At 42.7% G+C, this 12,667-nt stretch overlaps 1 protein-coding gene across 1 annotated transcript in view; it reads left to right on the forward strand.

Moving 5' to 3' along the window:
• The window catches only part of GTF2F2 (general transcription factor IIF subunit 2), a 331,921-nt gene extending 322,096 nt beyond the window's left edge, over positions 1-9,825 (forward strand). Inside the window, exon 9 of the mRNA XM_089678738.1 lies at positions 9,500-9,825. Within this exon, the coding sequence (XP_089534864.1) occupies positions 9,500-9,619 (120 nt within the window). The 3' untranslated portion in view covers positions 9,620-9,825. The remainder of the gene's footprint in view (positions 1-9,499) is intronic.
• The last annotated feature ends 2,842 nt before the right edge of the window (positions 9,826-12,667 follow it).

Raw genomic sequence — 12,667 nt, forward strand, 5'->3', positions numbered from 1 at the left:
TTGGGTATCTATTTACTTGCTGTAACATCCTCTTTCATATTTAAAAAAAATTGGGGTATAAATTTTTTTTTTGTTTTGCTTTTTTTATTCAGCGTGTATTTTGTTTCCAAAAAATATATATTCATTTTTTAAAACTGCGCATTTCGATTTTGGATTTTGACCAAGTGCATTTTGAATTTTCGGTTTTGGCACCAGAATTTTCATTTTGGTACACTACTTATTCCATTGTATCTCTGGCTGTATGTTTAGGGTCCTTGTTCTGCTGGAAGGTGAACCACCACAGTCTCAAGTCTTTTGCAGACTCTTAACAGGTTTTCTTCTAAGATTGCACAGTATTTGGCTCCATCCATCTTCCCATCAATTCTGACCAGCTTCCCTGTCCCTGCTGAAGAAAAGCATCCCTACAACATGATGCTGCCACCACATTTCACGGTGGGGATGGTGTGTTCAGGGTGATGTGCAGTGTTAGTTTTCTGCCACACATAGCATTTTGCTTTTACTCCAAAAAGTTAAATTTTGGTCTCATCTGACCAGAGCACATTCTCCCATATGTTTGCTGTGTCCCCCACATGACTTCTCGCAAAATGCAAACAGAACTTGTGTGTGTGTGTGTATGTGTATATATATATATATATATATATATTTATATTTAGACTTGCATGTGTTCTCCTTTCACTTTAATTTTTCGTGTTTCATGATCGCATATTTGTTTCTTACATCAAATGATGTGTATTAGTGTTGCTGCCAAGTTTTGATGACACACATGCTCCTCCTCCTGACCGGAGATGGCCCTGCCCAGATGGGAGGGCCTACATTCAGTCCCAAGGTATATATGGTGGAGGGCACTCATTTGTGCTGTTAGCTCTGATGAAGAAGGGTCCCCCTTCGAAACGCGTTAACCTCACTTTGAGAGTCTACCCTCATGATGTGACTCACACTGGCTCTACACTTCAGTTTCCTTTGAGGATCTGTTTATGCTTGTTATACTTCCTTGTTTGTGAGTATATATCAGTGATGGCGAACCTTTTTGAGCCCGAGTGCCCAAACTGCAACCCAAAACCAACTTATTTCTTTCAAAGTGCCAACACTGCAATGAAACCTGAATATCGAGCTTTTGGTTTAGAAAAAACAACTCGTACAGTAGTGCAAACTAATTAACAGTACAGGGATGACCAGAGACTGCGGACACAGTACAGGGATGACCAGAGACTGCGGACACAGTACAGGGATGACCAGAGACTGCGGACACAGTACAGGGATGACCAGAGACTGCGGACACAGTACAGGGATGACCAGAACTGCGGACAGTACAGGGATGACCAGAGACTGCGGACACAGTACAGGGATGACCAGAGACTGCGGACACAGTACAGGGATGACCAGAGACTGCGGACACAGTACAGGGATGACCAGAGACTGCGGACACAGTACAGGGATGACCAGAGACTGCGGACACAGTACAGGGATGACCAGAGACTGCGGACACAGTACAGGGATGACCAGAGACTGCGGACACAGTACAGGGATGACCAGAGACTGCGGACACAGTACAGGGATGACCAGAGACTGCGGACACAGTACAGGGATGACCAGAGACTGCGGACACAGTACAGGAGATGACCAGAGGCTGCGGACACAGTACAGGAGATGACCAGAGACTGCGGACACAGTACAGGGATGACCAGAGACTGCGGACACAGTACAGGGATGACCAGAGACTGCGGACACAGTACAGGGATGACCAGAGACTGCGGACACAGTACAGGGATGACCAGAGACTGCGGACACAGCACAGGGATGACCAGAGACTGGGGACACAGCACAGGGATGACCAGAGACTGGGGACACAGCACAGGAGATGACCAGAGACTGGGGACACAGCACAGGAGATGACCAGAGACTGGGGACACAGCACAGGGATGACCAGAGACTGGGGACACAGCACAGGGATGACCAGAGACTGGGGACACAGCACAGGGATGACCAGAGACTGGGGACACAGCACAGGGATGACCAGAGACTGGGGACACAGCACAGGAGATGACCAGAGACTGGGGACACAGCACAGGGATGACCAGAGACTGGGGACACAGCACAGGGATGACCAGAGACTGGGGACACAGCACAGGGATGACCAGAGACTGGGGACACAGCACAGGGATGACCAGAGACTGGGGACACAGCACAGGGATGACCAGAGACTGGGGACACAGCACAGGGATGACCAGAGACTGGGGACACAGCACAGGGATGACCAGAGACTGGGGACACAGCACAGGGATGACCAGAGACTGGGGACACAGCACAGGGATGACCAGAGACTGGGGACACAGCACAGGGATGACCAGAGACTGGGGACACAGCACAGGGATGACCAGAGACTGGGGACACAGCACAGGGATGACCAGAGACTGGGGACACAGCACAGGGATGACCAGAGACTGGGGACACAGCACAGGGATGACCAGAGACTGGGGACACAGCACAGGGATGACCAGAGACTGGGGACACAGCACAGGGATGACCAGAGACTGGGGACACAGCACAGGGATGACTGCTGACCTTTGGGGAGGGAGGGGGAGCGGGTACCTGAATTTGACAGGTACCCGCTCTTACTTCCGCAGAGTTTTTTTTTTTTATCTTACCTGTTCCTCGATCAGCCGCGCGCTGTCTTCCCGGCTTCTGTAGTGTGGGCGCTCGTCGGACAGCCGGATGCCCAGTGCGCATGCGCGAGAAGCGCTGCGCTTTGTGATTGGTCCGGCGGCTTCTGGGATCTGTCATGTGTCCCAGGTACCGCCTTACCATTCACAAGGAGCACTGCTTCTTGTGCATGCGCACTTGGGACCCGGCTGTCACGCACACTACAGCCGGGAAGACAGCGCGCCGCTGGATTCTCCTGGCGTGCCCACAGATAAGGCTCGGCGTGCCAGCTGTGGCACGCGTGCCACGGGTTCGCCACCACTGGTATATATATTTTTTATTTAACAAAATCATAGTTTACAGAGGTAATATGCAAGGTTGGTGCGTTCTTTCTTTTTGCTTCACTTCACAGTTTTAGTCGGGCTTCCCCAGCCTTGTTTTAGTGCTGCACAACCTTCCATGCATTTGTGGTACTGTTTCAAGGAATCCTTCCACCTTTCCACCCTTGTTTTGAGTCCTTGAGCGCAGGAGGTTTTGATTCTGTTTCAACTGGAGGTTTGCAGTTGTGTCATACTCTTTCTGTTTTCAAATGATGGATTGAACAGTGCTCCATGAGATGTTTGAAGCTTGGGATATTTTTTCTATAAACTAATCCTGCTTTAAACTTATCCACAACTTTATCCTTGACCTGTCTAGTGTGTTCCTTGGCCTTCATGATGCTGTTTGTTCACTAATGTTCTCTTATAAACCTCCGAGGGCTTCACAGAACAGCTGTATTTATACTGAGATTAAATTACACACAGGTGAACTCTATTTACTAATTAGGTGACTTCTGAAGGCAATTGGCTACACTAGATTTTAGTTAGGGGTATCAAATAAAGGGGGCTGAATACAAATGCACGCCACACTTTCCAGATATATATTTGTAAAAAATGTTGAAAACCATTCATCATTTTCCTTCCACCTCACAATTATGTGCCACTTTGTGTTGGTCTATCACATAAAATACATTTACGTTTTTTGTTGTAACATGACAAAATATGGAAAATTTCAAGGAGTATGAATATTCTTTCAAGGCACTATATCTGTACCTTACATCAACCTGGCCATTTTTCTCAGAATGGAACTTGGGGGAGTATGGGCTGACTATTGCATTCTTGCGCAAAAGCCTTCATTTAACCAAGACATCCACTTTTCAAAGGCTTTGCTACAAAACATCCCTGTGCTGACTTTTTTATATATTTAATTCTATATTGATAAACGTTATGGTTTGTTTCACCTTTGTGGATCATTATTCTCTGCTGCTTTTTTTCCCAATAAAATCATATTTTTTAAAAAAATGTTGCTAAGTTACCAATTTGCATTCTGAAAAGCAAGGAACTTGACAACACTGAAGTTAAAACCCAACCCCAGACTCTCTGCCTCAGCCTGAGAATGGACAGTGAAGCAGCAGCAATAGACTGTGAGGTTATCTCTCGCTCTATCTTCTCATCCTGTCAGCATGTTCCTTGTTAACACGTGACACAAAATAGTATAAAGTCTGCACTCCTCGATCACTTAATGCCCTTTGTATTGATCCAGCCCAATAGGCACATCTGAAATATTAACAATAAACGTGATCTAGAAACAGTACAGAGTACTTTAAAATAACTTCAAATCACCTTCTTTATTTTCACTCCACATATTCACACTACCTTTCAGGTTACAAAGAACCCTTTCTCATACAATTCTGTTCCTGCAGCCGTAAAGAGAGTTCTTTGTGACCTGAAATATTGTATGATTACATAAAATGTTCTTGGTGTAGCATTGCTTGAAGATGGAGCTGCTGAAATAAATAAGGTGAGTTTGAAGAAATTATTTTGCAGTTCTTTGTGACTTCAAGTAAAATCCAGGCTGTTACACTAGTTGCATTTAAAGTGAAACTCCAGGCACATTTTTATAATGTGTTAAGTAAAAAAAACTAGTCAGGTGTACTAAATGAGCATATCACTGCTCTGTACAATAAATGATATAATTTCCTTTACTCTGAGTACTATGGCTAGCACTGCACTGCTGACCTGCAGTGGCTATGAGAGCTGCAGCTCTCATACATGGAAACCCTCCTGTCATTTAGCCACCCCCTCCCCTTGGTTATTAACAGAAAACCATTTTTTTTTTTTTTAACGCTTCAGTGTCAGAGTTTTCCCTGTCAGAACTGCCCGTCATTTGACAGAAAGGTTTGGGAGGCTGCTGCAAGTTTGTGCACATCTGGGTTCCTACACTTCATATCTGGAGCAGTTTGCAAATCCCAGTGACAGAATCAACCATAGTCACTGAACCAGTTGCTGCAGTACAATGCAGACACAGTCAAGAGCATAGTTAAAGCGGAAAGATAGTTAAACAAATGTTTTATTGCACTCAGTTCCCACTTGCCAGCAATGAAATGTGCTGGTGGCTGCTAATTTTAGTAAAAACCTCAGTCCTCAGGCACCCGATACCCCTGCAGCAGTGATTAATCAGTGCAGTGAGGGTCAATATCTGCTACTGTAAAAAGGCACTTGTCAAAAGTGCCAACTGTGCCCGCACTTTTTGCACTTTGTGCTCCATTCATAGCACCTGTACTATAGGTACTAGGTATAAACCTCTGAGAGAATACATAGGGGGATTCAGTAACGCGTTTGTAGCACATTTCTGACAGTATGGTCCCTTTAAATATCCTGTGCCTATTTTATGAAAGCCTTGCAACAGTTTACCAGAGTTCCAACACATGAAACAAACTCAATAAGAGTTAAGACCAACTCTTAAGTTGTACAGAGACATGCCAGTGCTCAGATGTGGGGCATGTTTGTGCAAAAAAGCTGTCATGAATGGCGAACGGGTGTCATGGACACCAGCTGGTGCCGGCAGCTTAGCAAACAATGATGTGGCTGGGAGATTTCCTAGCTGACAGCTGAAAGTAAACAGAGTGGCCAGGGAATGTTGGCTAACATCATTGCCCAGCAATGGCAAAGGCCATATTTGGTCAGTGGCGAGAATCTCTCAGCCAGCTGCTCAATGAGGTCTAGTCTCTGGGTTTCCCATCAGGACCACCTCCCTTATGATCGACTTGGAATCCGCCCACTGCCATCCGCAAGGGAGGTGGTCCAGATGGAGAACTAGTCTCTCAGCATCCCCATCAGGTGTCACCTACACAAAAGCTTAGCTCCTCAGCCACTGAACCTATCTGCATTACAAGCAGTCGCTAGGCAGGGAGCAACACTGAACTAGCATTTCTAAGCTGCATTAAGAACAACATTTTTGGTATAGACACTTTGGCCCTCAACATGCCTTCTGCACCAAATGCATGTACCTGTTTCCAACAGTTGCATGTATCTGCTGAAGAAATGTACCTTTTTTCATGCAGATGCATGACTGAATTCTAAAGAGTATCTAAGACCTGGTTCACATATATGCAAACTGAATGCAGTTTGAACCACATGCAATTCGCATGATATGTGAACCAGCAGCCTTTTCTATGTAGCTGGTTCACATACTGTATGGGTGGGCCAACCTCAGTGCGATTTGTAAAAAGAGTCCTGTTCCATTTTAAGTCTGGTTCAGGTTCAATTTCCAATGTCATACACTTTAACAATATGCATTGGAATCGCACCTGAACAAGTTTTACTCGACTCTTTTATAAATTGCACTGCAAACCGGCCTAGCACATATGTGAATCCAGGCTAAGAGTGTCTATGACACTCTAAGAATTCCAGGGACAGTGTCTGCAGAAGTGCAGTAGCCTGTTCAGTACCTTTGTGACAATGACTATCACATTTTACAAACTGCTTCTTTTTCCATATTTTAAAACAGGAGTATGCGAAGCGTAGGCTGTGGCCCACCAAAACATCGATGTAAATAAGCTACACTTCTGTTGCCAAGTCCCATGTAATGCTCTTACAGATTATGTTAGAGGAAGTTTAGTATTTTTTGACTCATATTCCCAAATTTATAGAAAACTGTGTAACAGACCAGCCACTTTAAAATAAAAATATGAAGATAAAGATGATTCCATGACACACACCTTTGTTATCTTAAATAAACACTGCCTGTTGATTGCTAATACAGCTGAAGGTCCCATATTTTCTATAAAAAGAGGAAATTAGCAGTGGGGATTATGTGGAGGGAATTAGGCATTTAGGAATATCTCCAAAAAACAGAATAGGTTTAAAACGTTCCTAAAATATTTCATTGCTTTACTGAGGTAGATATAGCAATATTGGCGTCATTTTTCTTAACTGGTTATTTGCTGCCATCTGCTGGGAGAAGTGGTGATAGGGCAAAATTAGCTCATTTTATTCTTGTAGAAATGTTTATATCGAATATGAAAAAAATGGCATAATGCAGAGAAAAGGGTATTCGATAAATACATGCTGTCACTGGGCTTATGTTTTTTTACATTTTCAAGGAAAGTTGATGTTTGGTGAGTTAGAATTTATTGAATAGCAGATTTTGCTGTAAATAAGATCCTATTGAATAGCAGGTTTTGCTGTAAATATGATCCTTTTGTCAAACAGATGTAATATTTGTAGTACAAGGTTCATGGGTGCGCTAGTGTTTGCTGACCTTTGGAAAAGCTAATATCCACCAAGGATGTGATCTTCCGCAAACTGACCCTGGAGCCCAAAGAAGCAAACATCTACTATTTTAATCAACAGTCTCCGTCTACTGGGATCCTTTCATAACTGACACTGGAGTGAATGAAAACTCCAAGGCTGATCATATACAGGCGATTTTGCTGCTGGCAGAAAATCTGTAAATGGCAGGATCACTGCCTGTGTGTCCCTATATTCGCTCCCTATGTAGCCACATCATTGAGATGTCACTCTGTCACTGACCTGAACACTTCTGAATCCCTATCCCTATCGATAGGAGTGACATCTTGTTTCCTCAGCTACAGAAGGAATGATTCTAAAGGGATAAACAGGCAGTCTCTTATTGATCTTGCCACTGCTGATTTTGACAGACATGTCATGGCATGATCGCTAGTGGCAGTGTCGCCCACCTATGTGCCATTTTTTTAAGCTTTGGATAGATTGGAGAAGAATTCAACCCCTGTTGGGTTTTTACTGCTGTCTGAGGCTCCATTAGAGAAATTCCCCCTCATTGTCACAGTAATGATTTCCCCAGACAGGAAATGAGGGTAAATCTGCAATAGGAACATGGACAGTAATAGACATCTGACAGGGGTTTTAGCCCTCCCTTACTCCTTTAAAAAAAAAAATTACAAATAAAATAATTCTGTCTGTGTTTGAATTTCCTGTCTGGTGAACCTGTATTCACTGTGGTAGCATCTGAGAGAAATCTCTTTAAACTGAGCTCTAATCAGCAATAAAACTTCACAGGTTCTAATCCTTCCCCCATTTTATCCAAAACTTAAAACATTTTGGTTAGATATACAATATAAGCGCTACGTATGTCAAGAAATTGAGTTCACCTCCCTCTACTGCTCATATGACTTGACTGGTACACCCTAGGTTGGGCAGCATACAGATTGTCCTCCAGAGCTTCATCATGTAACTCCTAATCCTTAGATTGGGGGGCATATCCTGTTTGTTCACTAGAGCTCCACGACCTGACTGCTACTTCTTAGATTGGAGAGCACACCCTATTTTTCTGCCAGAGCTCAATGACCTCACTGCTACTTCTTAAGTTAAAGTAGAACTATAAGCAAACCTTTTTTACTTTATTTTGGATAGAGTAAGGGAGTGTTATAACCCCTGTCAGTTTATAATTTTTTCCATCTTTGTCCCATTGGAGAGATGTAACTTTACTTCCTGTTTCATGGCCAAAACAGGAAGTGAGAGAAAATCACTGAAAATTAATAGAATTCCTTGGGGACCCCCAGGTCACCAGTACTAGTATACCCATTGGAAGATTTCCTTTCTATTACCTTTCTGGGGAAAATCCAAAATTTGGGGTTTCTTTTACTTCCAGTCAATGATAATGGTAAACCGGACAAAGAGAGGGTGAATCTCCGGAATGGGGACACAGACTGCAATAATAACCTAATTGGTGGTCTAATCCATCTCCACCCCATCCAAAACAAAAAAAGGTTTGCCTTTAGTTAGACGTTAAGAAGCCTGTCTCCCCAGACCATTATGCATATACAATGACAATCCAATATATTAGGCTAGTATTCTATAGTGAGAATTGCCTGTAGGTATTCACTATATCTGCATCTTTTGATGTAGAGCAGGGTACTTAAGTGGCCAATCTAAAAGGTCTGAGCACTGTTGTATGAAGTGGGAGGAGGATCATGTGTAAGCTTCATCCTAGACAGACTTGTATCTTACACTGGATTCCTCTGTGGCTCATGCAGGTAAAGAAGGGTTAGGCAACAGCTGAGGGAGCTGTTGCAAACTTGTTACTTTGCCCTGCAAGGTTTAGAGTCTTTTTATTAAAGAAAACAAAAGTTTTCCCATGCAGCTACATAAATGGAAAACCTGTGGTTCTGCGTTGTTGCTGGCATGAAAACTTCAGGGCTGATTGAACTGGCTCCCAGGCTAGCACCAAACCGATCCTTAAACCCATGTGTGGCCAGAGGAGCCAATCTCAAACATTAAGTAGAATGACGGAAATACAATTGAAATGCCTTTATAAAACTGCCTGGGAGGTAAGTGGTTAATTTATGCATAGGTTATGGTATTTTGGTTTTAATGGAAAACATTAGGAATTTTACTTTGCAAAAATGAATACGGTGATTCTGACACTTTTCAATGTATGTGTATATATATACATAATCAATTGGATAACACATTCAGATATGCTTTTTTATGTATTGACTACAAATGTAAAAATGACAACATGCTTTTTTTTTTTTTTGTCTTCCCCCCCCTTCCAGATGTACCTGAAAGAAATATTGAGAGACATCGGTGCTTACAATGTTAAAGGGACTCACAAGAACACATGGGAACTAAGGCCCGAATATAGGCATTACCAAGGGGAGGAGAAGAATGACTAAAAGACAGAGGAACACAGGTCACAACCTACCTGTATTTGCATCTTCATCAGCATAGCTAAATGGGGATGTAAGGAAGACTGTTTGATGTTTTTGTTTTTTGAAAACAAAGTTCCCCACAGTTTGTTATAAAGTAATGCAATGGACATATTTTTATATTGGGGCAGGACATTTTCCCCAGCAATAAAAGTTGTTTTATTCATTAGAAAGAGTTGTGAGTTTTTCCTTCTCCCTAGCAGCATTGTACTTATGTGAGGTGCTTGATTAAAAAGGGCTGTGTTCATGTGAACGATCACTAGTGAGGACTTCACTGCAAAACACATCTCCCTCATTACAAATTGCATCGCTAGCCCCTGCGTGGGCAGACCTACTGCTTGTTTATTACTTGTTAAAACAAAAATAAAAGTCATTGAAATAGAAAACACTTCTCCCTTCACAATACAGACAGCATGATTATCTCAAGGTTAAGGCAAGCTTCTTATATGTTCTTATATCCAGGTGTCTGGCTTCTTTGAAAAAATGCAGCAAGTTCCCTCAATCAGATTCTCCCTTTTACCCTCCCAAAGGTAGAACAAAAAGGAGAGTTTATTCCGTGTATTTTTCTTTTTGATTTTCAGTGTCCTGTATAACTGCCATTTGTTAAAGCTGAAGTGTAGCTAAAAAATTCCATACAGCTTTAGTCACATCACCAAAAGTGATACTAAAGACTCCATTTGTTTTCTCCTAAAATAAACATAATATACTTATCTGCTTTGATATTGCACAGAGCAGTCCCTTACCTCATCTTCTGGAGTACCCCACCAGTGTTCTGGGCTCCTCCTTTCTGTCTTGTGCTCCCATAGCAAGCTGTGCACTTGGGGGGGCACATGTGTGAGCAGGAGCTTCTTTGGGCGACAAGCTTTGTGCGATGCGGTCACTATGATTATCGCACGGCAGTTGCGACAAAACCACACCGTAGAAAGCAGGACATTATGAAAAAAACGGTTAACTGTTCAGGACCGCAAAAGAAAAGAATTAATTTCCAGAGGGGGAATTATAAGTTCCACTGGGCTTGGAAGTGTCTGAAGAGAGGAATTGATATCGATCTGGAGAGAGGGATTGATATCAGTCTACCAAACCATTTGGATGCTGCATTAGAGCCTGGGGATTAAGCACTGTTGACCTTCCTTTTCACTTCAAGTGGTTATAGAGTTGTGGGTGCATTAGAGGACACATGAGGTGAAGCATTGGTGATAAGGAAGAAGAGCTAAACAACATGAGTGTTATTACATGTCAACTAATCTTTAAAGTATAACTAAAGTCAAAACTTTTTTTTTTAGTTTTGGATAGAGTGCAGAGGGTTTTTATTGCTGTCTGTGTATCCAATAGGGACATTCACCCTGCCTAGGTGTCCTGTTTACTATTATCATTGAAAGTGGAAGAAAATCCCAAATGTTGGGTTGTCCACAGAAGATTAAGATCTTCCAATGGGGACACGAGTTCTTGTGACCTGGCCAGCCCCAAGAAATTTCCTTTATTTGCAGGAATTTCCTCTACCCAATGGGACACAGATGGCAAAAAAATTATATACATACACTGACTTTTATTTTTGTTTATCCCTGCCTTTCTCCATCCAAAATGTTTTGCCTATAGTTTCACTTTAATTTTGAATTTCCTCCCGATTTTGGATCTAAAGTTCATAATACTTTTTTCTATTGTCGTGTGTATGTCGACAAGCATAACATACAACAGCATTTAAACCCTTTCTCACCTGTAAGGAAAGTTTGTAAAGGAGGTTTCTTTCTTGTTCATAATTTTTATTAAGCAGATAGTATATTATGACAGGAAATATGCAGCTGGTAATTAACAGGACTTTTGTACTCACCGTATAATCCCTTACTGTGAGTTAATTGATGGACGCAGTGACTCTTCTCTTAATATCCAGAACAGATCGGGTTTTATAGTGCCACCTACTATGGGCTGTCCTCTCTCGCATAAAACTACTTCACTGCATAGGTTACCAGTTAGTAAAAAAAGAGGTGTCAGAAGTAAAAACTTCTGCCGTGTCCGTCAATGAACTCATAGAAAGGGATTTTATGGTGAGTACAAAATCCCCTTTTTCTCTTTCGTTCACTGACGCACACAACAACGCTTCTCTTGATATCCAACAGATAGGGATGCCCCAAAGAAGTGCCAAAAAATGAGGGGTGGGAAAACCATCAAAAGAAGCAACCAGGCAACACACCAGCCCCAGAATTGTCTCGAAGGGGCTCATGAAAACCTCAAACAGAAGCCTGTAAATAGAGTCCTCAGTATAGTCCCCCATCCTATATAGAATCTTCACTATAGACTGCCCCCACCCTCCATCCCATATAGAGTCCTCAGTATAGACATTCCCCCTTATCTGATATAGAGCCTTAAGTATAGGCAGCCCCCCCATCCCATATAGAGTCCTAAATACAGATTACACCCCCCTCCCCCTCACATTCTATATAAAGTTCTCATTACATACAGTCCTCTCCATCCAATATAGAGTCAGTACAGACAGTTCCCTGAGTATACAGCGTTGTAGAGTTCTCCCCTCCATAAACTCACCATACGGAGTGGGAGGTCTCAATGAATATAAGTCCAGCTGTCAGCTCTGTCATATGAGCAGAGAGCGGAGGAGACTTCCTCTCACTGTGAGTTGCAGCTATTGGAGTGAAGCAGCGGCTATGGACTCAGCTGACATTTCTTTATTTGACTTGTACAGCATTGCAGTGGGAAACATAGCAGTGGAGTGCCATGTAATTAAAAAAAAAAAAAAAAAAGTCAGCCAAGTGCACACCAACCTTCGTATGCCACTGTAGTCTACCATCTGTAGACTACCAATTGCCTTGCCCCCTCATGTAATGGAGGTGAATATTTGTAGCCCATATGAGGAGAGCAGCCTAGGGTGACAACCATGGGCTGCTGTCCTTATATGGTCTACAAATATATACAGTGGAGGAGTGACATAGCCGCCTGGGGACAGGTAGTGTGTTATTTGCAAGAAATAAAGGAATAGAAGCTTGAAAAAAAGAAAATAAATTC

Source organism: Staurois parvus, unplaced genomic scaffold (assembly GCF_062004578.1).
Source record: "Staurois parvus isolate SC_StPar_1 unplaced genomic scaffold, SC_StPar_1.0 ptg000017l, whole genome shotgun sequence".
Lineage (NCBI taxonomy): Eukaryota > Metazoa > Chordata > Amphibia > Anura > Ranidae > Staurois > Staurois parvus.